The 26,336-nt window shown below is 44.3% G+C and overlaps 1 protein-coding gene across 1 annotated transcript; it reads left to right on the top strand.

Annotated features, from left to right (window-relative positions):
- Positions 1 to 16,678: 16,678 nt before the first annotated feature.
- spata2 (spermatogenesis associated 2) lies at positions 16,679 to 25,747 on the top strand. Its single transcript, XM_055932851.1, has 3 exons — positions 16,679 to 16,787; positions 18,244 to 19,075; positions 19,251 to 25,747. Exons 2-3 carry the CDS (start codon positions 18,740 to 18,742, stop codon positions 20,592 to 20,594), a joined length of 1,680 nt encoding a protein of 559 aa, XP_055788826.1. The 5' UTR covers positions 16,679 to 16,787; positions 18,244 to 18,739; the 3' UTR covers positions 20,595 to 25,747.
- The last annotated feature ends 589 nt before the right edge of the window (positions 25,748 to 26,336 follow it).

Genomic DNA, 26,336 nt, shown 5'->3' with positions numbered 1-26,336 from the left:
ACAATGAGTCGTCTTAATGCTGCATCAAATGTACATTATCCTAGGAGCGTTTGCAGACACAATGTAAGTAACTTAATTTATGTCCCCGTAATTGCCCTGAATACCTTTGTTGATCCTACAGCTATTGTATGCAGTAATCATGAGCCTATGAACCAGAGTGACACTGTTAGCACTGAGGTGGTGTGCCCTAGTAGGAAGATCACTTTGTGCAGCTCACCCTGCACTATCAGCTCCAATATAAATAACATGAGCAAGTCTGCTTCTGATAGTCTACCCAGTAAAGCATTAAAAGCAATCAAGCAACTCAGAAAAGTGCTAAAAAATAGACAATATTAACATATGCAGCCTGAGAAACAAGTCCATGAAGTCAATAACTTGCTTGTAACAAATGACATTCATATTCTGACTATCTCTGAAACTCACTTAGATAATACCTTTGATTATACAGTGGTAGCAATACACGGTTATAACATCTACCGAAAAAACAGAAATGCCAACGGGGGCGGTGTTGCGGTCTATATTTAGAACCACATTCCTGTAAAGCTTAGAGACAATATAATGTTACATACTGTTGAAGTAATATGGCTACAGGTTCATCTGCCTCACCTAAAGCCCATAAGCTACTATAGACCATCAAGTGCTAACAGTCAGTATTTGGATAATATGTGTGAAATGCTTGATAATCTATGTGATATCAACAGAGAAGTATATTTTATGGGTGATTTAAATATTAACTGTCTCTCATCAAGCTGCACACTCAAGAAAAAACGTCAAACTGTAACCAGTGCCCGCAACCTGGTTCAGGTTGTCAGTCAACCTACCAGGATATTTACAAACAGCACATCTTTATGAATTCTGCAGAAATTTGCTTTAAAGCAGTATCCAAATCCATAGGATGTAGTGATCACAATTTAATAGCCATATCTAGGAAAACCAAAGGTCCAAAGGCTGGGTCTAGTATAGGTTATACAATAAGTTTTGTAGTGATTCATATGTTGATGATGTAAAGAATATTTACTGGTCTGTGGTTTATAATGAGGAGCAACCAGATGCTGCACTTGACACATTTATGAAATTGCTTATTCCAGTTACTAATAAGCACACAACCATTTAAGAAAATTACTGTAAAAACGGTTAAATCCCCTTGGATTGATGAGGAATTAAAAAATTGTATGGTTGAGAGGGATGAGGCAAAAGGTATGGCAAATAAGTCAAGTCTGGCAGCCCAACTGATTGGCAAATGTACTGCAAATTAAGAAATCATGTGACTCAGATAAATACAAATAAACTATACTATGAAACAAAGATACATGATATAAAGAATGATAGTAAAAAGCTTCGGAACACCTTAAATTAAATTTTGGTTAAAAAAAACCTACTCGGCTACATCATTCATTGAATACATCATTCATGGGTCATTCATCACAAAACCCACTGATATTGCCAACTACTTTAATGACTTTTTCATTGGCAAGATAAGCAAACTTAGGGATGACATGCCAGCAACAAACGCTGACACTATGATGAATACACTGATGTGGGAGGTAAACACATCACACATATTTGGACACCCCTCCTTGTACAGTAAGTAACCCTAATATAAGTAATTAGCAGCAGCTAATGGGGATCGCTAATAAATACAATACAATACAATAATAATGTAATTTGATGTGCAAGTAATATTTATTTAATGGATGAATTAAATTGTAATTAAAATATACACACATGGTGCTATAGGATATATACATATTTTACATTGTAATACAATACCCACATTGTGTGCTGGAGCTATGGGTTTATTTTTCCACTGTCACTAGGCCTACAAATTGAAACTCGGACTGAATTGAATGGGGGATGCTAAACTACTTTTCACTGAAGAAGGGAAACGAGGTACAACATACAACTTCGATCGAAGACCTAAAATCATGCCTGACAAGACCAATGAAATCATAATGGTATCCTAATATAGTGTGGATACAGGAGTAGCCTATTCCACAATAATGTAACTATGTGCTACTATAATTTATCTAATTGATCAATTAAATTGTAAATCTGCATGGGTAGGCTACTTCATTTGATGATTACAGTATTGTACAAGGTAGATACAAGAGTAGCCTATAGTCTACAATAATAACGTAATTGAATGTGCTATGGTATAATTTATTTCATTGATGAATGAAATTGTAAATGGGGATGGTAGGCTACTTCATTCAGTGAATACTGAATGTCTTGCTATCTCTGGGAGTATGTTAATGAAGGCTTTTCAGCTGTTGAACTATGGCAATGTCAAACTCATTTCTAAATCGATCTTTCTTTTTGTCAAGAAGTGATGAGCCAGAGCAACCAATAAGCATCACTGCAGCTGTTGTACCCACCACCCCCACTGCTCTCCCACAAGCAACCACCTTCTCTTCTCCTGTTCAACTAATTTTACGTCAGACTGAAAAGGACAGTACATACAGCCCTGTGCTCATCTCATTGCAACATGATCCATCCAAGGCCTCAGCTGGATGCTTAAAATGTGAGAAATGTAAACGAGATGCGACAGTATTTTGTGTGTGTATGGATGGAGTTACAAGAAAATACACGAGTTTGATGTGCCTCTCTGTGTCAATCTTGAAATGCCATAAATGGAAGATGGCTAAGGAGATAGTGATGAAAGTGAGAACATACAGTATAAAAATAAAGACCCCCTGGGATCTAAAATTAGTGTGGGGTGCCCTCTGTCTCCTTTTTGTCCGTTTGAGGATACTACAGTCATCCCTGGTGGAGGTTCTTGGAACACCGCTATTTACGTCTGAGCAGAGGTTGTTGCGTGTTATCTTGTGTACCAGGCAGATTTTTGAGTACAGAATGAAATGGTGTAAACCTAACAGGTTGAACTTGTTGAGTACAGTCTTCGAAAAAGGGGTTCCAACAGGGTTCTTTGGCTGTCACCAAAAGAGAACCATTTTTGGTTCCAGGTAGAACCCTCTGTGGAATGGAGCCCAAAAGTGATCTACCTATGTGCAGAAAGGGTTCTACCTGGAACAAAAAGGGTTCTCCTATGGGGACAGAGGAAGAATCCTTTTAGGTTGTTGATAGCACCTTTTCTGTGAGTGTAGGCCTATATTGCAGTGGTGGTTCCGTTGTTTTCTGTAAAAAAGAATTGGCTCACTGGTGATGGGGAGTTAAGAAAATCAGAAATACTGTGAAACATTCCCACTTTTAGCATAGATTTGGCAGCAGGCAAAGTGACCTATGCGTGTTGAGGCATGTGTGATTTTTTTTATTTTACTAGGCAAGTCAGTTGAGAAACACATTCATATTTTACAATGACGGCCTACCCCTCCCCTAACTCGGACAACGCTGGGCCAAATGTGCGCTGCCCTATGGGACTCACGTCCGTTTGTGATCCAGCCCTGGATTGAACCAGGGTCTGTAGTGACGCTTCTAGCACTGAGATGCAGTGCCTTAGACCGCTGCGCCACTCGGGAGCCTCAACATTGACAGTACTGACAAAAAAAGACATGCTCACATGTAAACAAAAGAAAATGTGTCTAACTTGCACCGTTGTGCAATTATTAAAAGATACAAATAGCTAATCCTGGCAACCAATGTTCTAGCATTAATTTATTGAGGCAAGCAGATCAGAGATGTCAAGGTGGTACCCATATGCCATGTGTATATGTGACACATAAATATGTATTGGTCATATTTTTGATGTTTTAATTTATTTGTTCTTTTATGGAGCTATCCCTTGTATCATTTTCTAGGCCTCCTAGGTATTTGCATTTATAGGGGGAGCTGTGACTTGGAGTTTTTTTCCATATTTTATTTATTTATTTAACCTTTATTTAAGCAGGAAAAGCCCATTGAGACCCTGGGTCTCTTTTTCAAAGGAGACCTGGTCAAGAAGGGGGCAACAATCAATCCATTACATAATTAAAACATACAACAATACAATACAACAACATGATCCAGCCTAAAAAAAAGCATCTACACTCCTCTGTAAACAGAGTCTCCCATCAATATTTTAAATTAATTCAGTGGCACTGACATATCTAGATGAAGCATGAATTGTAGATTTTTCCATGCATCTGTAGCACAAAAAGAGAAGGCAGTAATACTATGAATGTTCTGGGGACTTTAAGTAGCAACCACCTAGCAGACCGGGTATGGTAACTGCTGGTGAAGGAGACCAGACTACAGAGGTAAAGAGGGAGTTTACCCAAAAGGGCTTGTAGATGAACACACACAAATGTATCTTTCTGCGCATATAAAGTGAGATCCAACCTACCATTTGGTACAATATACAATGGTGAGTGAGTGACTTGGCATTTGTAATAAAGCGCAAGGATGCATGATAAACAGAGTCCAATCTCTGTAAGATGGAGGAGGTTGCATACATACACAACAAGTCACCATATTCAATTACAGAGAGAAAAGTGTCCTGAAGTGGCTTGGTTTCTTCTTCAATATTGGAGAATTCCTACTACTGAAAACTACTAAAGTTTCTCAGTTTCATCATTTTACCCTATTAATTCAGTTAATGTAATGTGCAATGTAACTTTCAAAATATTGAGGCAACATGGTTAACTACATAGTCCATGAGTTTGGTGATCTTTGAAGGGAGTTTTAACCGAGGGAAAAACTGGTTTCACCATTGTGTGTAATGGAGGTTGGCTAGGTTGCTAATGGTTTACATGTAAGAGAAGGGATTAAGATGGCGTCCAAACTCTCTGTACTTTTTTTCAATGTTTTAGATCCTATTTGTTTTATTTTCTATGAACAAAGGCTCAGTTTAGTTCAGGTAATATATGTGGTGTCACGATAAATGTGTTAAAGTGTTCATATTTGTATGAAAATAGCTAATAACTATTCACTTTCTTGATGCTAGCCAAATTTTTCTTGGCTAAGCGCTAGCTAGCTCTAGGCTAGTTGGTTTCAGTCAATGTTAGCTTACATGTTAGTGGTTTATAATGTAATGGTTGTAGCATTGTTTCGCATAGGCCTCCAGTAATGTATAGATTTTTGAAATTGACACTGATACTGCAGTGAGTTATATATAATGTGATTGTGTAGATGTATGGTGACTCCAGGTTTGGATGAACGGACCAACTGTCATGGGCTAGTCCCTTGACGGGTACCAGGAATGGTGGGAGGACAACCCGAAGGTAATTCTCTTTGCACACAACAGCAGCTTCCAGAGTACTCACCCTATCGCTTGCTGTACGGACAGGAGCCACAGCTGTTTACTGAGGTAAACAATGCAATTGTATATACAATTATTGCATATACTGAAGTATTAAACATTTGTGATTAACTTAGTGTTGTTTGTCCATCACTATTTTTGTATTTATACAAAACTTCCACCACTTCACATGCATTTCAGTGATCAGTTACGTACTTTGAGATCACTGAAACTCCACCTGATGTGGTGGAAGTTATCGAACCAGATCAGAACGCCTTCGAGGACCATCTTCAGGCATGGGCTGAGGAGGATGAGGAGGATGAGGACCAGGTATAAATGATTACCCGCTGTTAATTTATTTTCTGGCCCTCCAAGAGATATATAAGAGATGTATTTGTAATAATCTGAAATATATTTGCATTTATTTCTATTATCTATCAAGGTGAGACTTAACATGGACAAGGAGCAGGAGAAACAGAAGGAGAGCCACCGGAGAATAATCAAGAAGGGGGCCAAGTGCTTCGACATCCAATCGAATGACTTAGCTTGGAAAAAGGACGAAAGGAAGGCGAGACCTGGGAAACCTCACTGCTCTTTCGCTCATAGCTAGGGTCACCATCTGTTAACTTCTTATGGCTGCAGGGGCAGTATTGAGTAGCTTGGATGAAAGGTGCCCAGAGTAAACGGCCTGCTCCTCAGTCATAGTTGCTAATATATGCATATTATTATTAGTATTGGATAGAAAACACTCTGAAGTGTTTTTATGTCTGTGAGTATAACAGAACTCATATGGCAGGCAAAAACTTGAGAAGTTCCACTTCCTGTTTGGATTTTTCCTGAGGCTGCTAGATTTTCAACCAAGCTCCCAATGAAATTACAGCGAGATATGGATGAGTTTTCACTTCCTACGGCTTCCACTAGATGTCAACAGTCAATAGAACTTTGTCTGATGACTCTAATGTGAAGGGGGGCCGAAGGAGACAGGAATGAGTAATCACTGCCATGAGGTGACCACGCGCGTTCACGTGAGAGGCTGCTCTGTTCCATCTCTCAACTGAAGTCAATGTAATTCTCCGGTTGGAACGTTATTCAAGATGTATGTTAACAACATTCTTAAGATTGATTCAATACATCGTTTGACATGTATCTACTGACTGTTACGGAACTTTTGGACATTTCGTCACGTTATAGTGGACGCGCTTTGTGACTTTGGAATTGTTTACCAAACGCGCTAACCAAAGTAGCTAATTGGACATAAATAACGGACATTATCGAACAAATCAAGCATTTATTGTGGACCTGGGATTCCTAGGACTGCATTCTGATGAAGTTCATCAAAGGTAAGGAAACATTTATCATGTATTTTCTGGTTTCTGTTGACTCCAACATGGCGGCTAATTTGGCTATTGTTCTGAGCGCCGTCTCAGATTATTGCATGGTTTGCTTTTTCCGTAAAGTTTTTTTAAATGTGACACAGCGGTTGCATTAAGGAGAGGTATATCTATAATTCCATATGTATAACTTGTATTATCATCTACATTTATGGTGATTATTTCTGTTGAAACGATGTGGCTATGCAAAATCCCTTGATGTTTTTGGAACTAGTGAATGTAACGCGCCAATGTAAACTCAGATTTCTTTATATAAATATGAACTTTATCAAACAAAACATGCATGTATTGTGTAACATGAAGTCCTTTGAGTGTCATCTGATGAAGATCATCAAAGGTTAGTGATTAATTTTATCTCTATTTCTGCTTTTTGTGACTGCTATCTTTCGCTGGAAAAATGGCTGTGCTTATTGTGGTTTAGTGGTGACCTAACATAATCATTTGTAGTGCTTTCGCTGAAAAGCATATTTGAAATCGCACACTTTGCACCCATGTGCAGTTGCAAACCACAGTCTGGCTTTTTTTTATGGCGGTTTTTGTGTAGTCTACATGGAGCTGGCAAATGGATTGAAGTAGTATTTACATGTAGATATGGTTAAAGTGACTATGCATATATGATAAACAGAGAGTAGCAGTAGCGTTAAAGGGTGGTTGGTGGATGGTGGGTGGTGGGACACAATGCAGATAGCCCGGTTAGCCAATGTGCGGGGGAACTGGTTGGTTGGGCCAATTGAGGTAGTATGTACATGAATCTATAGTTAAAGTGACTATGCATATATGATAAACAGAGAGTAGCAGCAGCGTAAAAGAGGGGTTGGGGGGGGCCACACAATGCAAATAGTCCGGGTAGCCATTTGATTACCTGTTCAGGAGTCTTATGGCTTGTGGGTAAATACTGTTGAGAAGCCTTTTTGTCCTAGACTTGGCACTCCGGTACCGCTTGCCATGCGGTAGTAGAGAGAACAGTCTATGACTGGGGTGGCTGGGGTCTTTGACAATTTTTAGGGCCTTCCTCTGACACTGCCTGGTGTAGAGGTCCTGGATGGCAGGCAGCTTTGCCCCAGTGATGTATTGGGCCGTACGCACTACCCTCTGTAGTGCCTTGCGGTCAAAGGCCGAGCAATTGCCGTACCAGGCAGTGATGCAACCGGTCAGAATGCTCTCGATGTTGCAGCTGTAGAACCTTTTGAGGATCTCAGGACGCATGCCACATCTTTTTAGTTTCCTGAGGGGGAATAGGCTTTGTCGTGCCCTCTTCACGACTGTCTTTGTGTGTTTGGTCCATTCTAGTTTGTTGTTGATGTGGACACCAAGGGATTTAAAGCTCTCAACCTGCTCCACTACAGCCCCGTCGATGAGAATGGGGGTGTGCTCGGTGCTCCTTTTCCTGTAGTCCACAATCATCTCCTTAGTCTTGGTTACGTTGAGGGATAGGTTGTTATTCTGGCATCTCCCGGCCAGGTCTCTGACTTCCTCCCTATAGGCTGTCTCGTCGTTGTTGGTGATCAGGCCTACCACTGTTGTGTTGTCTGCAAACTTAATGATGGTGTTGGAGTCGTGCCTGGCCATGCAGCCGTGGGTGAACAAGGAGTACAGGAGGGGACTGAGCACGCACCCCTGGGGAGCTCCAGTGTTGACGATCAGTGTTGCTCCCTACCCTCACCACCTGGGGGCGACCCGTCAGGAAGTCCAGGATCCAGTTGCAGAGGGAGGTGTTTAGTCCCAGGTTCCTTAGCTTAGTGATGAGCTTTGAGGGTACTATGGTGTTGAACGCTGAGCTGTAGTCAATGAAAAGCATTCTCAAACAGGTGTTCCTTTTGTCCAGGTGGGAAAGGGCAGTGTGGAGTGCAATAGAGATTGCATCATCTGTGGATCTGTTCGGGCGGTATGCAAATTGGAGTGGGTCTAGGGTTTCTGGGATAATGGTGTTGATGTGAGCCATTACCAGCCTTTCAAAGCACTTCATGGCAACATACGTGAGTGCTACGGGTCTGTAGTCATTTAGGCAGGTTGCCTTTGTGTTCTTGGGCACAGGGACTATGGTGGTCTGCTTGAAGCATGTTGGTTTTACAGACTCAATCAGGGACATGTTGAAAATGTCATTGAAGACACCTGCCAGTTGGTCAGCACACGTCCTGGTAATCCGTCTGGCCCCGCAGCCTTGTGCATGTTGACCTGTTTAAAGGTCTTACTCACGTCGGCTACGGAGAGCGTGATCACACAGTCGTCCGGAACAGCTGATGCTCTCATGCATGCCTCAGTGTTGCTTGCCTAGAAGCGAGCATAGAAGTGATTTAGCTCGTCTGGTAGGCTCGTGTCACTGGTCAGCTCTTGGCTGTGCTTCCCTTTGTAGTCTGTAATAGTTTGCAAGCCCTGCCACATCCAACGAGCGTCGGAGCCGGTGTAGTATGATTCAATCTTAGCCATGTATTGACACTTTGCCTGCTTGATGGTTCATCGCAGGGCATAGCGGGATTTCTTGTAAGCTTCAGGGTTAGAGTCCCGCACCTTGAAAGCATCAGCTCTACCCTTTAGCTCAGTACGAATGTTGCCTGTAATCCATGGCTTCTGGTTGGGGTATGTACGTACAGTCACTGTGGGGACGACGTCCTCAATGCACTTATTGATAAAGCCAGTGACTGATGTGGTGTATTCCTCAATGTCATCAGAAGAATCCCGGAACATGTTCCAGTCTGTGATAGCAAAACAGTCCTGTAGTTTAGCATCTGCTTCATCTGACCATTTTTTTTATAGACCGAGTCACTGGTGCTTTCTGCTTTAATTTTTGCTTGTAAGCAGGAATCAGGAGGATAGAGTTGTGGTCGGATTTACTAAATGGAGGGCGAGGGAGAGCTTTGTACGCGTCTCTGTGTGTGGAGTACAGGTGATCTAGAATTTTTTTCCCTCTGGTTGCATATTTAACATGTTGATAGAGATTTGGTAGAACGGATTTAAGTTTCCCTGCATTAAAGTCTCCGGGCCACTAGGAGCGCTGCCTCTGGGTGAGTCGTTTCCTGTTTGCTTATTTCCTTATACAGCTGACTGAGTGCAGTCTTAGTGCCCGCATCTGATTGTGGTGGTAAATAAACAGCCACATAAAGTATAGCTTAGAACTCTCTAGGCAAGTAGTGTGGCCTGCAATTTATCACAATATACTCTACTTCAGGCGAGCAAAATCTAGAGACTTCCTTAGATTTCGTGCACAGACTGTTGTTTACAAATATGCACAGACCGCCCCCCCTCTCGTCTTACCGGAGTGTGCTGTTCTATCTTGCCGGTGCAGCGTATATCCCGCTAGCTGAATATCCATGTCGTCATTCAGGCACGATTCCGTGAAACATAGGATATTACAGTTTTTGATGTTCCGTTGGTAGGATATTCGTGATCGTACCTCGTCTAGTTTATTGTCCAATGATTGTACGTTGGCGAGTAATATTGACGAAACGGCAGATTTCCTACTCGCCTTCTGCGGATCCGGACGAGGCACCCGGCTCTACTTCCTCTATTTCGCTTCCTTATGCGAATAATTCGGATGTCTGCCCTGTGGGGTGTTTGGAGAATATCGTGTGAGTCCTGCTTGTTGTTGTTGTTGTTGTTGTTGAAAAAATCTTTGTCTAATCCGAGATGAGTGATCGCTGTCCTTATATCCAGAAGCTCTTTTCTGCCATAAGATATGGTTGCAGAAACATTATTTACTTGTACACATGAACCAGATAAATGTGCTCAAATAAACATTACAGTAATGTTGAAATCTATACAGAATATAATCATAATGAGCAATATATATATATAGAATAGAAAATAGCCTAGCACCATAAATGAGCAATGCTAATAAACGGCTAATCGCTAACAGTCATGCTAAAATGCTCATACATTCCAATGCAAATGTTAACAGCAGTGCTAGCGGGAGCGCAAGCTAGCTAACAAGCTCAACACACAGTAATTATACACAATGGACCACAAAAATTAAGCTCTACATAATATGACACAGATCTCAATGCTCTTACGGTTAGATGCATGCACAATTAATTGGGGGCTCACGAGTGGCGCAGCGGTCTAAGGCACTGCATCTCAGTGCTGGATGAGTCACTTCAACCCGCTGTGATTGGGAGTCCCATAGGGCGGCGCACAATTGGCCAAGCGCCATTAGGGTTTGGCCGGTGTAGGCCGTCATTGTAAATAAGAATTTGTTCTTAACTGACTTGGCTAGGAAAATAAAGGTAAAATAAAAAATTAAAATAAACATCAGACATACAAGGATTCTGTCCACAGGAAGAAAAGTTCAGCAGGAGGGAAACTGTGAGGCTCGGGACTGGCGAAGGTCGAGAGCCCTGTGAAACACAACCCAACCAACCCGCACTGCTTGACACAATGCCCACTTAACCAGCCGCACCAATGTGTGGGAGGAAACACTGTACACCTGGCGACCGTGTCAGTGTGCACTGGGCCCAGCCCACCACAGGAGTCACTAGTGCCCGATGAGACAAGGACATCCCTGCCGGCCAAACCCTCCCCTAACCCGGACGATGCTGGGCCAATTGTGCGCCGCCCTATGGGTCTCCCGGTCGCCGCCGGCTGCGACAGAGCCTGGACTCGAACCCAGAATCTCTAGTGGCACAGCTAGCACTGCAATGCAGTGCCTTAGACCACTGTGCCACTCGGGAGGCCAGCAAACATGTGTCAGACCACACAGTGGGCAGGGGTCATAGACTAACTGGAACTGAAGTCCCGGGAATCAAGGCCACTGATAGGCTGTAGGAGATGTGGTGATAAGTATTAGGCGTGACCTTGACCAATAAAACACTAATACAATTGTGGGTCCTCTGAATGGGAGACTAAGCTGCCCAACTAGAACTAACCAGAAGGGAGGGCTAGAATCAGCTGATTTAAGCTGGCCATTTTAAAGGCCGCACCCAAATATGTTGTACAGATTTTAAATCGACAACAAATGGGACAAAGGGCAGACAGCCACAGAGAGGAATGACGTGAATACTTGTCGTCATTTAGAGAGGTAGAAATGTAGACCAAATGGGTGACTTGTCCAACAGAAGTCAGCAACGGCTGGTGGCCACCAGACAGGCCGGACCCAGGCAGAGGGACCAGGCAAGGGCACCAGATCAGGAGGTCGGGCCGCAGCAGCAGAGCTCGAGGATGGTGTCTGCACAGCAGATGGCGGAGGTTCGGCCGCATGTCTCAATGAAGCTCTCAGGACTTGAGACCACAGGTCCGCAGCAGCAGAGCTCGATGATGGTGTCTGCACAGCAGATGGCGGAGGTTCGGCCGCATGTCTCAATGAAGCTCTCAGGACTTGAGACCACAGGTCCGCAGCAGCAGAGCTCGATGAGCATCTCCAGACTGCAGATGGCAAGGCCGCCCCATCGTTGACAGGTGACGCCCCAGGAACAGGAGTTGGGGTCGGCTGGATCTCCACAGCAGCGACCGGCGGAGATCTCAGGACAATAGATGTCTGGACCACCACGTCAGCGAAAGGAGAGGGCTCTGGGGCCGGAGATGAGATCAGCTGGATCTCCACAACAGCAACAGGCGAAGAACTCAAGAGAGGAGACAGCTGCACACCTGAAAGAGGGAGAAAAAGACCCAAAGGCGGGAGGGAGCTGGACCCTGGGTCCAGGAGAAACTGACTGAGTGCCCAGAGCTGTTGACTTGGAGCCTGACAGAGCTAGTGACTTGGGGCCAGACTGGGCTACAGAATGTGAGCTAGGGGGTGCTAGATCTATTAGGACAGAAAGCTCTGGGCCTACTGGGATAGGAAACTGGAGACCCAGCTTAGCAGGAAACTGTGAAGCCACTAGGCAATCAGGGAACTGAGGGCTAACATACTCTGGACCTAGTAGGGCAGAAGGGGAGGTGTCTCCTACGATAGGACACTGAACACTTTGGTCAGGAGGGTCTCCCAAGGCTGGAGCTAGCAGGGGCTAGCAATAACCCCAGGGCTGAGAGGGGCTAGCAAGAACCCCAGGGCTGAGACTGGCAGGTTCCACCAGGCAGGGACTGACAGGGCCTGGACAGCAACACAGACAGAGCCCCTACAACAGAGACTGGAGGGGGCTCCCAGGGAGGAACAGGGAGACGTCTTTGGACAGCAGCAGGCTGGATGTCCAAGGTAGGACTAGGCAGATCCCACCAGACAGGGAGTGGCAGGGCTGGACTTGGCGCCTTCAGCAGCTACAGACGGAGATCTCGCATTATGGACCAACTGACATTCAGAGGTGTCAGCTGGAGGGTTCTGAAGGGTTCTCCCTCACGGTGAACTTCGTCACTGGAGAAGGCTGTAGGTCTTCTTGCTCGTGAACAGGAAGGGAGGTAAGGATTCATATTGGGTCCAGAACAGGGGTCGGTAGAACCTCTGTCACTGGAGTTGGCGATGACACAACTGTGGGAACCAGTTGAGACCCTGTGACAGGAGCTAGTTAAAGCACAGCTGTGGGAGTGGTGAGCTGAAGCTCCATGGCAGGAGCCGGTGTAGTAGGCCACACTACTAACTTGCGCTGCATTGTTGGAACAGGCTGGATCTGCACGGCTGGGGTTGGCTGGAGCACAGTGGTAGGGTGCTCTGCCAGGGTGCCCTCTGGTAGCTCCTCTGGCCCTGGAGAAAGCTGTAGCACCGCTGTGAAGGACTCCACAGCAGGGCTCCGATCTGAGACCGGGGGTAATGGTGAAGCTGATGTGGAACGGTGCTGTGTCTCGAGCATCTTCTGACATCTGGCGTCAATGAGCTGATTACGCTGGCGCCACAGAACCTCATTCTGGCACTTCTGGTGTAGTATTTGTTGCATGACGATCTCTGAGATGATGGCAACAACTTCTTGAGCAGCTTGGTGGAACAGGTCTCTGTTATCCCCCACTAAGACGTCTTTCAGTTGTAGGAGAAGAGAACTGTTGAAGGACTGGCTGAGACGGTCAGGTGACAACTGGCAGTGTCCAATAGGTAAGTACTAACGCCTGTGGTTGGGTGGACTGTAGGAACCTTCCATCTTCCGGACCACTTCAATGAGCTCTTCAATCTCGTCACACTGGCTGTGTAAACGCAGTGAGATCTCTCCGGTTTTCACTGGCGGTCCAAGCTCAGGTCGACGCTGATTCCGGTGATCTCTGGTTGAGGCTCGACGCTGATCTTGGCGATCTCTGGTCGACGTTAGCCTGATGTGGGAACCCGGTGAATTCGCAACCAATAAAAAGGCTGAGGCTCTGTCCTCTATTCTGCTGGTCAGCCTGAGTGGTGACTTGGACCGGTGATTAGTTGTTGAAGGTGAAGAAGTTGGCCACTTTGGTTGCTGTATAGTCCATCTCAAGTGCTCAAGAAACCCTCTAGCTGCTCTCCCTCGTAGGAGTAGCATGTGAATGTGTGTGGTAGTCTGTGCCTTGACTCGTAGCCATTGCCATAATTGTCGAGATATTGTAGCAGATGAGCTGGTCAGCGTGGACAGACCACATCTTGTGGAGGATATTCTCTGTTAACTGCCATCCTTGGGCTGTAGCAGTTACTGGATCCGGCTCGTAAGGACCATTGAAAAATAAGGTGTAGGGTTGTAGAGAATCAAAGTATCATGAATGTAATAACAAACCTTAGGTGCTGACTTAAGGCCAGTAGAACCCACTAAAAATGTTCGGTCAGAACAAGGATGAGGCGGATGTCCAGGTTAAGGGAGTTTATAACACTGCTATAATATGAATGACATGGCTGTATAAGCTACCACAGGCAAGTACATAACAGCAAGGGCTATACCAAAGATGTTCATTGTTATGCCTGCTGTGGTGCATAGCCACAGATATATAAGTCCTATTCACATGGCAATAGGATAAATAGCCTGTTGGACTTGTACACATTAAACTCAGGCACATTACAGTAATGTTGAAATGTACACATAATATAATTACAATGAGTATGAGTGATATATATACAATAGAAAATAACCTAGCTCCATAAATGAGAAAAGCTAATAAATGGCTAATCACTAACAGTCATGCTAAAAGGCTCATGCAATCCAATGTACATGCTAACAGCAGCGCTATCGCTTGATAACAAGGTTAACACACGGTAATTACACACAATAGACCACAAAACTTAGCTCTACACAATATGACACAGATCTCAAGGCACTTACGTTTAGATCCACGCAACGGTTTCCCGTGTGTATCAAGAATGGTCCACAACTCAAAGGACATCCAGACAACTTGACACAACCGTGTGAAGCATATGGCCAGCATCCCCGTGGATCGCTTTCGACACCTTGTAGAGTCCATGACCCGACAAATTGAGGCTATTCTGTGGGCAAAAGGGGGTGCAACTCAATATTAAGGTGTTCCTAATGTTAGTATACCCAGTGTATATGGAGGCTGTTTAGTGACAAAAATAAGGGGTTAAATTGATGTAAAAATTATCTCTCAGATATAGGACAGACACTGCAGAAGGGGACTATCTGTGGGACTATCTGTTCAATGTAATGAATATGTTATTCAATGTGTGTGTATGGGCTAACAGCAGTAAGGCTGTCACGTTCTGACCTTAGTTCTTTTGTTATTTCTTTGTTTTAGTATGTTCAGGGCGTGAGTTGGGTGGGTTATCTATGTTAGTTTTTCTATGTTGGTTTTTGCGTTTGATATGATTCTCAATCAGAGGCAGGTGTCGTTAGTTGTCTCTGATTGAGAATCATACTTAGGTAGCCTTTTTCCACCTGTGTTGCGTGGGTGTTTATTTTCTGTTCCGTGTCCCACACGGAACTGTTTCGGTTGGATATTTCACGTGTTGTTTATTGTTTTGTTTCAGTGTTCGATTGTTTTTATAAAGAGCATGAACACGTACCACGCTGCGCATTGGTCCTCCGATCCTTACTACCGTTACAGCCGGAAGACAGCCGTTACAGAAACACCCACCAACAAAGGACCAAGCAGCGTGGTAACGGGCAGCAGCAGCGATCGCAGGACTCCTGGACTTGGGAGGAGATTCTGGACGGAGAAGGACCCTGGGCACAGGGAGGAAGAAAGCCGTTACAAGGGCCAAATTAAAATGTTCCTCAAATAATTGTTTATATATTTTTGGGATACTTCAAGGGTTCTTAAAATTCTAAGTCTAATAGCTAAATGATCATTGGTATGACCTTCTTAAAACAATTCCATATAGTTTAGTAGAACCACCCTCCCTCAGCTAAAACGGCTTAGACTCTGAGTGTTACACCTCACCGAATAAGAATCTTTAGGTCGGAGAAGTCAGCTCTCTAAAATAATTGGTACATTTTAGACACTGGTAACTCAGAAAAACGAGCTCCGACTGGGAAAAATCGTGAAGGCAATGATCTTCACTCTGAGTTGGAAGACAGTTCAAAACAATTTTCCCAATCGGAACTCGTTTTTACCCCTGAGTTCCCAGTTGTCTTAAATGCACTGAATTTGGAGGCAGGAGATTTCCGAGTTGTCTTGAACGCACTTGACGCTCGAGTGTTGGGTTTGTAATTCGGAGTTGGATGACCGTTCAAAATATTCTTTCCAGTCGAAGCTTCCCCGACAGAGTTCCCATTTGTTTCTGAGTTCTGAACTAGGTTGAAGATAACACAGTTTAGGACAAGAGGATTCTAATACCCCATAACTCTACATAAATTAGGAATAATTCTAAGTAATGCTATAGCAATGGCGCTGGTCCCATGAATATGTTTATTTTCAAAAGTTTCCTCATGTAATTATGGGCAGATATACTCGACAATTCCCTCCTAACTGAGCTCTTTAAAAAAAAGTTTGACAAGCTTGGAAATCTGACTGACCTGTGAAAACGTTTTGTTTGAAATATAATTGTTATATGGGAAATACGGGCAATGTTTTGATATTCACTTTTTTTATGATAAACATTTGCATGATATATAATAATCTATTTTAGCCATTCCAATTATGTCGATGGAAAGACCAGAGCTTTATTATCATTACATGACTATGTATAATACACCAGTAGCTCGCTATACACACAAAAATGCATTGAAAACAAATACATGATGGTGGGCCTCGTCGTCTTTGTAATGTGGGAATGTCCTCACAACATGGACATAGATTGCGCATAAGGCATAATGTATAACATGTAGCTAGCTTTACTCTGAGTGGGCAGTTTTTCTAAAAATAAAATTCCCAGGCTCGTTGATAACCATGGCCAAGCTCCTCTCCAGAGAGTGCGCTTGCGCAATGAGGCGATGGGAATTTCCAGCATTAGGACGGAAAAGGTAAGGCGTTGAATGTTCGTGGCGTCTTTATGAAAAAAAAAGGTTTTACAATAGTAGAAACATAAATGTGTACAACTCGCTTCTAACTCTACTCATAAGTGGAAATTGTTAAATACAAGCTTCTCGTGCGATGGGAAGCGAGCTCACTAGCTTCGCATAGATGGGCGTTCTGTCCTGGGCTGGGGCCGGGCCCGGGCCCATGCCAGGCACAGACCCACACAGCTGCTAGCTAGTTACTGTGGCTAACGTACATTAACATCACGGCTTGCCAGTTCTGTCTTGTAAACGCCACTTTTACTGCGTACTCAGCTGATCACTGTGGTTAACGTTGTGTGGCGTTATTGTTCAATTCGATGTAGAAATGTTTTTAATGGTTGTGTATAGCTGGTGGGGACAGCGCATGCTAGTATAGCTAGCTACCCCAGCTTGTTATGTATTTTCAGATATTAGTTAGCTAGTAGTAGCTAGCTATCTTGCTACGCGGAATACTAGAACATCCCTTGCGCAGTTGGTCCTTTGCGTCAAGATTGTCAAATAGCCAGAGCTGCCACATACGGTGGTTATTGCATAGTTGGCTAACTTGTTCGAATTAGCTAATATTCGTTTGTCTAGTTTGTTAGCAAACCGTGCTCTCTAGCCAGCTAGCTCGAGAAGGTCCCAACTAATTAGTCAACGCAACATGTCTAACCTTACAACGCGCAGTAGCAGTAATTTACTGATTCCATTTTCCACGAAAATATAGCAATCGCTTGTACCTTTCGATTTAGAAATCGTTGCATGTCACTCTAGCTAGCGAATTTAAGAGCATCCCGAAGGGATTGCTGAATTGTCTATTTGCAGCACCATAGCTAGTCGAACGTTAGCTACATTGAAGCAAACCCGAATGTGAATGTCAATGATATTGCTGTGAAATGCAAATTTGAGATAAATGCATAAAAATGTCATTTTGGGTCAAAAGCTAACGTTTGTCATACTTAATTAACCCGCATACCATGTACATGTAGCCATCTGCATTTTTGAGCTTGTTTTTTTTTTTGGTAATTCATGCGAGGTGGATGGAGTGCAGTTGCTGGCTAAATGGTTATGAAGTGAACTGAGGGTAAAAATATCCTTGCTCCGATACATCCATAGTGCACGTTCACAATGTCAGTAGCAGAGTGGGTGTGTGACACTCGCAAGTCTAGGCTACATATTCCCTTTCTCTCACACACAGGCAACTCGGATAATGATGCTCTTCAAACCATTTGTTTCAATGGGCCATTTTGCATGTTTGGAACATTTTGCCTGCTGCTGCTTCTGAATCACCTGATGATGTCAGCATTGCATTCTCTTTGCAGGTTGGATGAGTCTAGAGAAAGAGGGGATGTGTCCCAAGCTCAATACATCATCCTTATTGGCACAGTGAAGCATGTGGTGTGTTCATTATCCAACATCATATCTCTCTTTGTCATTGCAGCTTGGAGTTGGTTCAGAAAAGGCCCAGCATCATACTTGTAGCCCTCTCTGCCCAGTGACCCTGAACTCACCTTTTGGTTAAATGACAGGGCAGAGGCTAGACCTCCGGATACATCTCAGGGCCACCAAACCGTCAACCACCAGCCCCCTCTGGCCTCATCTCATTCCCCACATTTTCCCTGGAGAGCCTACATGGACTGCCAGTTAAAAAAATAATCAGAGATGCCCAAAATTAGATGGTGGGCCTACAGGCAAGAGCCTAGCTATCCCAACCAGGAAGCAGTTAAATTCAGTCCTACTGATCCCCTCTCATCTGAAGCATAGCGACGGCTTCCTGATTGAGCTCGGAGGTGGGTTTCTCAACCTTCAGTGTAGTGCATTTGTGTGTCTGTCCTGAGATGTCAGCAGAGAGAGGCTGCTGAAAGTGTTGTCCGGGGCATGAGAGAGGGAGCGAGGAAGGGGTGTCACGGCTGAAGCAGTCCACTGCTGCGCCGCCAATGGATGCCAAACTGCAAGAGGACCTGTTCCGGAGGTACGTGGTGTGCCTGGAGAGGCGGCTAGAGGACGGAGGGGGGAATGCGGGCCTTGGGGGAAGCACCTTGGAGGGGGGCAGCGAGGCCCTACTCTCCACGGCCACAGCCCTGCTGGGGGCCTACCAACCAGACCCGGGCCAGAGGTTCCGCATGGTGCGCTTCTATGAGGTGGTGGAGAATGCCATTCGATGCCTGAGAGGCTGCAGTCTGCAGGGCCTGGAGAGAGCCTTCCTCACCCTGGAGACTGTCTGCACCAACCTGCTGCTCTTCCCCTGGAAGAAAGAGTTCCGCTGCATCAAGGTACAGCACCCATCATCTAAAGCTACTGAACTGGATGTGTTCCTGTCATCAGGCTTTGTGCAGGTGGCAGGATTGTTGTAGTATATTAAATGGTCCCCGAGGTTAAACATTGTATGCATTACAATTAATTTGCAGGAATGCTCCGTAACTCTGTCCTCCTTATCCCCACTTGTAGACCTTCACAGGCCCGTACGTCTACCTTCTCCAGTCTGCTGTGTGCGACGCTGATCTCCGCTCCCTCCTGCGTTCTATGGGCTACTCCCGCGACCATGAGCTCCAGTTCCACGTCCGGGACCACCCAGGTGGCCCAGCCCACCTCCGGCAGCTAGCCTTCGAGCTCTTCCTGGCCCAGGCCGAGTGTCGTCTCCTGGGGGAGGTAGTGGCTTTGGCCCGGGGTTCAGCTTCTGAGCTGGAAGCCCTAGAGCAACGGAGGGGCTGCCGGGATGACGCGGCCGGCTGTGCCGAGGTCCTCCGACGGCGAGATAGCCTTGGGGCCGACATGGCCAGGCTCTCAGTGCGACCGATGGACATACCTCACCCTCACCATCTGAGGAGAGGGGGAAGACCGTCCAAGTCAGTGGATGTTACGGATGGAGCTGGGAATTGGCACGCAGCCTCTAAGCCTGTCCTGAAAGCCTCTCTGAGCCTGAGGAAGGAGCCTCTGTTTGTGGATGCAGAGGAGGACATGAAGGATGAGATCATCAGGCCCAGCACCTCCACTTCCATGTTCTCTGTGACTGACCCACCTTCCTACAGCCCCGTGCCTGACTTCTTCCCTATTCAATCCCCGCCCTCGGTCGATGCTTACTCCTCTTACCACCTCTCCTCATTGGATGAAATTGATCTGTACACAGAGAGGGGTGGGCCTAGGGTTGGAGGTCGACAGACACCTTCCAGACCTCCATCCAGGGAGCCCCGGGATGCCAGGGATGGCTGGGCACTCAAAACCCACAGTGCACTCACCTCTCCGGGGGTGAAGTGTCAGGGTTGTGGCCTGGGCTGCTCCAGCCTGGTATCCTGCCCCAGGTGTGAAATGATCCTGTGCCAGGCCTGTCACGACATCGACCCCTCCCCCTGCTGCGGCCTGCAGGACTACCCCAACCCCAAATCGCCCCGCCCCATTGATGGTTACCTCCCCGTCAAGGAGAAGCTGTCAGTCTACTCCAACACCCACTCCCCACACTCCCACATACACCCTCACCCCCTCACTCCCCCTCACCCCCAGATGGTGGAGAAACCCCTCATGGCCACTAAGCTGTTTCCCTGCAAGTCGGTTGCCATGTCGTCTGCCATGGTAGCCAATAGCGACCGAGCAAGCCTGGGGGGGTCACGGTGCGGGTTCTGTAACAAGCCGGGTGCTTCACACACCTGCGTGAACTGCTCCAAGGTGTCATGTGACATGTGCATGAACCTGTACGCTAAAGATGTGTGCACGCGTAAAAAACCCCAGCATAGCTTTGTCCCCAACCACCAGCTCAACTTTAAGCCTGGAACCATATCACATCTGGTCTACCGATGAGCCAGGAACAACAGGGAGTGGACTCTCACTATTCAAACCTCTCTCTCATTTCTATTTCCCTCTCTTACCTGTTCCTGTTCTCTCTTCCTCTTCTCATTACTTTCTCACCCTTTGCTTGAACTCTCTTTCTTCCCTTCCCTGCTCTATCAGATGTATGGATCTGGAATACACACAGGACACATCATCATAGGAAGTCGTATCTCCTGCCTCTCTCTGCCTTGTTAAAAGATCAGGCTTTTTTTTCAACTGCTTCCTCTTCTTCCTTACCTCACCACCCCGCTCTAGCTTAGTCATGTGACGTCGTAGCGCTTCCTAACCTCTCAAATCTAGTCCTCTCCAAGCGAAACGGGAGAAAAGAGCAGGAGCCATCCGGCTTGTAGAAAAACAAAACACAAATGCTGACTTAAGTTCTCAGCCGAAGAGACGGTAGTGTCAGTCTTCTGGAATTGGATTATGTTCACTGAGGACCCTTTTTTAAACTTGAAAAACCAATGGGGGGGGGGGAAACCGTAAATGTACACTGGAATTCAATAGTATATATTTTCAATGGTTATTGATTCTGTAGATCAATGTAAGACTGTTGGGTGGGGATGGGTCTGGGGTGAATGTTTTGGGGGGATGCTTTAAAGGGATATTTTGAGAGATAATGGTCGGATGCCATAATAGTCTATTTAAAGAACAATGCCTTGTACATTTACCCTCAAATGTTTAAAGTGTATAGCTGAGGTTTACATGCTGCTCTTGAAATGTTGTTTGACTCCTTACTGGTAGATAACCTATTCTTGTATCAGTTTCTCCAAATGTGTTCCTCTATCTATCCATATTCACAACATATCTAACTCCTCAAGCTCAAAGTGCTACTTCACTGATAAGTCAGTTTCTATTGGAGGTGGCTGTTTTGAAAGCCAGTTAACTGTAAAACACCCTGGGAAATGAAGTCTTAAGCCGGTGACAGTCCCAGAACTACAACAAAACTTCACCCAATCACTCCAGCAGTGCAGGCATTGTCAAGCTATTTTCTATACTGGCACTTAGACACTCAAGGTTGAAGTTTCCTTTCCAGAACCATCTTAACCTTCAAATCCCAGGTGGAAAATCTCCAAACTGACTTAGATCTGCGTTTGGGACAACTTCTTCCTACTCCCATTTAGACAGCATGCACAGTACCAGTCAAAAGTTTGGACACTCCTACTCATTCCAAGGTTTTTCATTATTTTTACTATTTCCTGCATTGTAGAATAGTAGTGAAGACATCCAAACTATAAAATAACACATGAAATCATGTAGTAACCAAAGAAGTGTTAAACAAATGAAAATATATTTGAGATTCTTCAAATAGCTTTCCTTTGCTTTGATGGCAGCTTTGCATATTCTTGACATTCTCTCAACCAGTTTCACCTGGTTTCCAGCAGTCTTGAAGAAGTTCCCACATATGCTGAGCTCTTGTTGGCTGCTTTTCCTTCACTCTATTGTCCAATTCATCCCAAACCATCTCAATTGGGTTGAGGTCGGGTGATTGTGGAGGCCAGGTCATCTGATGCAGCACCATCACTCTCCTTGGTCAAATAGCCCTTACACAGCCTGGAGGTGTGTTAGGTCATTGTCCTATTGTAAACAGAGGTGGCAGGTAGCCTAGTGGTTAGAGCGTTGGACTTGTAACCGAAAGGTTGCGAAGTCGAATCCCCGAGCTGGCATGGTATCTGTCGTTCTGCCCCGGAACAAGGAAGTTAACCCACTGTTCCTAGGACGTCATTGAAAATATGAGTTTGTTCTTACCCTTTAACTAGGCATGTCAGTAATTTTTTTTAAATTATAGTCCCACTAAGCGAAAACCAGATGGGATGGCGTATCGCTTCAGAATGCTGTGGTATCCATCCTGGTTAAGTGTGTCTTGAATTCTAAATAAAATCACTGACAGTGTCAGCAGCAAAGCACCATCACACCACCTCCATGATTCACGGTGGGAACCGCACATGCGGAGTTCAACTGTTCACCTACTCTGCATCTCACAAAGACATGGCGGTTGGAACCAAATCTTTTTGGACTCATCAGACCAAGGACAGATTTCCACTGGTCTAATGTCCATTGCTATTGTTTCTTTTCCAAGCAAGTCTTTTCTTATTATTGGTGTTCTTTAGTAGTGTTTTCTTTGCAGCAATTTGACCATGAAGGCCTGATTCACACAGTCTCCTCTGAACAGTTGATGTTATCTGTTACTTAATCTGAAGCATTTATTTGGACTGGAATTTCTGATGCTGGAAACTAATAAATGTATCCTCTGCAGCAGAGGTAACTGTCTTCTTTTCCTGTGGCGGGCCTCATGAGAGCCAGTTTCATCATAGCGCTTGATGGTTTTTGAGACTGCACTTGAAGAATCGTTTAAAGTTCTTATTTTTCCGGATTGACTTACCTTCATGTCTTAAAGTAATGATGGAGTGGCGTTTCTCTTTGCTTATTTGAGCTGTTTCTGCCATAATATGGACTTTGTCTTTTACCAAATAGGGCTATCTTCTGTATACCCTACCTTGTTACAGCACAACTGATTGGCTCAAAAGCATTAAGAAGGAAAGAAATTCCACAAATTAACTTTCAACAAGGCACATATGTTAATTGAAAAGCATTCCAGGTGACTACCTCATAACGCTGGTTGAAAGAAAGTCAAGAGTGTGCGAAGGGTGGCTACTTAGAATCTAAAATATATTTTGATTTGTTTAGCACTTTTTTGGTTACTACATGATTCCATATGTGTTAAATAGTTTTGATGTCTTCACAATGTAGAAAATAGTATAAATAAAAACCCCGGAATTATTAGGTGTGTCCAAACTTTTACATTTACATTTACATTTAAGTCATTTAGCAGACGCTCTTATCCAGAGCGACTTACAAATTGGTGCATTCACCTTATGACATCCAGTGGAACAGCCACTTTACAATAGTGCATCAGATCTTTTAAGGGGGGGGGGGGGGTACTGTATGACCTGACACAGTTCAGTCTGTCTACCGCACATGGTCAAGAGAAAGCTGCAGCTCATACAAAACAGGTGTTATTTAAACTCCACTAAACATACTCTTGGGTGAAAGTCATGCCACTTCACACTTACAAGTTGAACATTCTGTTTGTGCTGAAATCCATATATGGTGAGTGATGATGTCACAAGTGTTTCTGGAGTACACATGACTATCAAATTCAGTCAAGTGGAAGCTTTAGCTTAATAAAGAGATGTGTTGATAAGGTTATAGATTTGAAAAGGACACAACACAGGACAAAAAGGGAAGAGCATTTCTGACTGATGAACCCAGCTGGCCATTGCTACCTTAGGCTATATTATACTGTCAACAATAACTCCAGCTAGAGAAGAGGGGTGAGCATCTATTAACTATTCTAAATCAATCTCTAGACCTAGGTATCAATCAATCAAATGTATTTGTAAAGCCCTTTTTACATCAGCTGATGTCACAAAGTGCTATACAGAAACCCAGCCTAAAACCCCAAACAGCAAGCAATGCAGATGTAGAAGCATGGTGGCTAGGAAAAACTTCCTAGAAAGGCAGGAACCTAGGGAGAAACCTAGAGAGGAACCAGGCTCTGAGGGGTGGCCAGTCCTCTTCTGGCTGTGCCGGGTGGAGATTATAACAGTACATGGCCAAGATGTTCAAACGTTCATAGATTACCAGCAGGGTCAAATAATAATATTCAGTGGTTGTAGAGGGTGCAACAGATCAGCACCTAGCCTGCTCTCAGTTCGGTATGTGCTTTAGTGAATTTCATTGTCATGCCATACACACAACGATGCTCAGAGAAGTTGGCTAAAGGACATTGAGCACTAGGAACAGGTTACTAGGCAGTTATTGTAGTTGTGAAAGGGTCTGGATAGGTAGGCTATTTTGGATATAGCTCAACCATCTCTGAATGGAATGTGCTGTTAAGAATGTGCCATGAGTGCATAGTTGGTAGGGACCAGGGAGGGATTTGTAATTGAGCAGCATATTAGGTCTGTCATTCACCTCTAATATCCTCTCATTTTAGAACAAGTCATCAAATAAGTAAGCCATATGGTGGATGTAAGAAATTCCATCATATTGCTCACCTCTTCAAGAGGAGCAATTCAACAGATCCCCAATGGAGTCTGTTTGTTTTAATAAGGCCAACATAAATCTCAAATTAAGCCTTCAAAAACTTAAAATACATCCTTTCTTCATTGGCATAATTGCTGAAGTGACTTGGTGAGATATATGTAGAGGAATGCTTATTTTTCCCAATTGCATTAGATTTGTTTTTACCTCATCTTTTATTTATTTTATTTTTTACTGCTTGATAGGTTTAAATGTCTTTCCGGAGTGGCCTTAGTGATCTCTGGAGTGAGTGTGGCGCCATCTGAACCAGAACCAGAGGCCAAGAGAACTAAACTGGAACGGTGAATAACACCATCCTCACACTGAAATCTCTTTTAGTTCAGTTTTGAGTTATTTTAAATGTTTAGCTTTGCCTTAGTGCAATTCACCTTTGACCTCTTTCTCCATCTAGTGATGTTTCCTAAAGGGCCAACGAGAGAATGGGTATCTCCCAATACTAATTTGTGGTCTCCTTTCCAAGAGCTCTCACCAGGGGCACAAAGCATCTAAGTAGGAGTGCTGATCTAGAATCAGTTTAGCTTTTTAAATCAAAGTGAGTAATATTATAGAGACAAATGCTGGATTAGCAGTTCTACTCAGAGACCCTTTGTGGATGTGGGCCCCAGGCTCTGAGAGGGCAAGGTGAATTGATCTCCATTTGGTTCTCACCTCCCAATGTGTGTTTGTCGTACAGACACAGATTATCACATATTTACAATGCCTGGATACATGTTAAACATCTCAGGAACCAATATGAGATCATTAAAATCTCTAAAGAATCTGTAGTGAATATGCATAACAGAAACATCCGTTGTCCTCGCAGACCCAAAGGAACACAGAGAAGAGGCCATTAAATTTATTGGACATAACCTACTCTATATTTTGGCAAGGGGAAACATTGAAACATTGAGCTATGGTGCAAAACTGATTAAAATGACAATTGGAAAAACTAACAGTAAGACCATGTTGAAATTTAACTGAGCGGCATTGATGTGTCATTTGATAGGGCTGAACTAAAATAATACATATTTGGATCAACATCTTGATTACATACTGTTGTTTATTTGGCAGCTGTTTCTAGTCTTAGTCATGGAATGCACTGATGAGTTATTTGAGCATATTTGGTCATCCCAAATGACACCTCTATTTCCTACAGAGTAGATCACTTCTGTCAAAAGGTTTCTAGTTCCGGTCAAAAGTAGGGCACTTTTTAGGGAATAGAGTGCCATTTGATAGGCCACCATTTTTATTTATTTTCCACAAACTTCCTATGTGACAGAGAAATCAATCATCCCTTGTCCATCTTCTCCCTCTGGTATTCTCACCAGTATGAAAAGTGGTAGTGTTGTCGATATAGCACTCCCCCTCATTCACCCCCCTCACTTCTCACCTCACCCTATTCTCGGCATGCTGTGTTGTTCCAGTCCTTAAACTCATCCTCACCCCCTCTCCTTCCCCTTTACCCGTTAACACTGAGGAGCATCACATAAGGGGCTTGTTCCACATTGCAGCCGACAGTACAGGCGACTGCCAACTGATTCATCTGCTATGACCCTTGCATCATAAATAACTACTCATTATTATTTGTAGATCAGTCAGTTACAATTTACCCATGATACATAACGTTTT

The sequence above is a fragment of the Salvelinus fontinalis genome, chromosome 8 (assembly GCF_029448725.1).
Source record: "Salvelinus fontinalis isolate EN_2023a chromosome 8, ASM2944872v1, whole genome shotgun sequence".
Lineage (NCBI taxonomy): Eukaryota > Metazoa > Chordata > Actinopteri > Salmoniformes > Salmonidae > Salvelinus > Salvelinus fontinalis.
The sequence above is the reverse complement of the archived record's forward strand: the minus strand, read 5'-3'. Positions and strand labels throughout refer to the sequence as shown.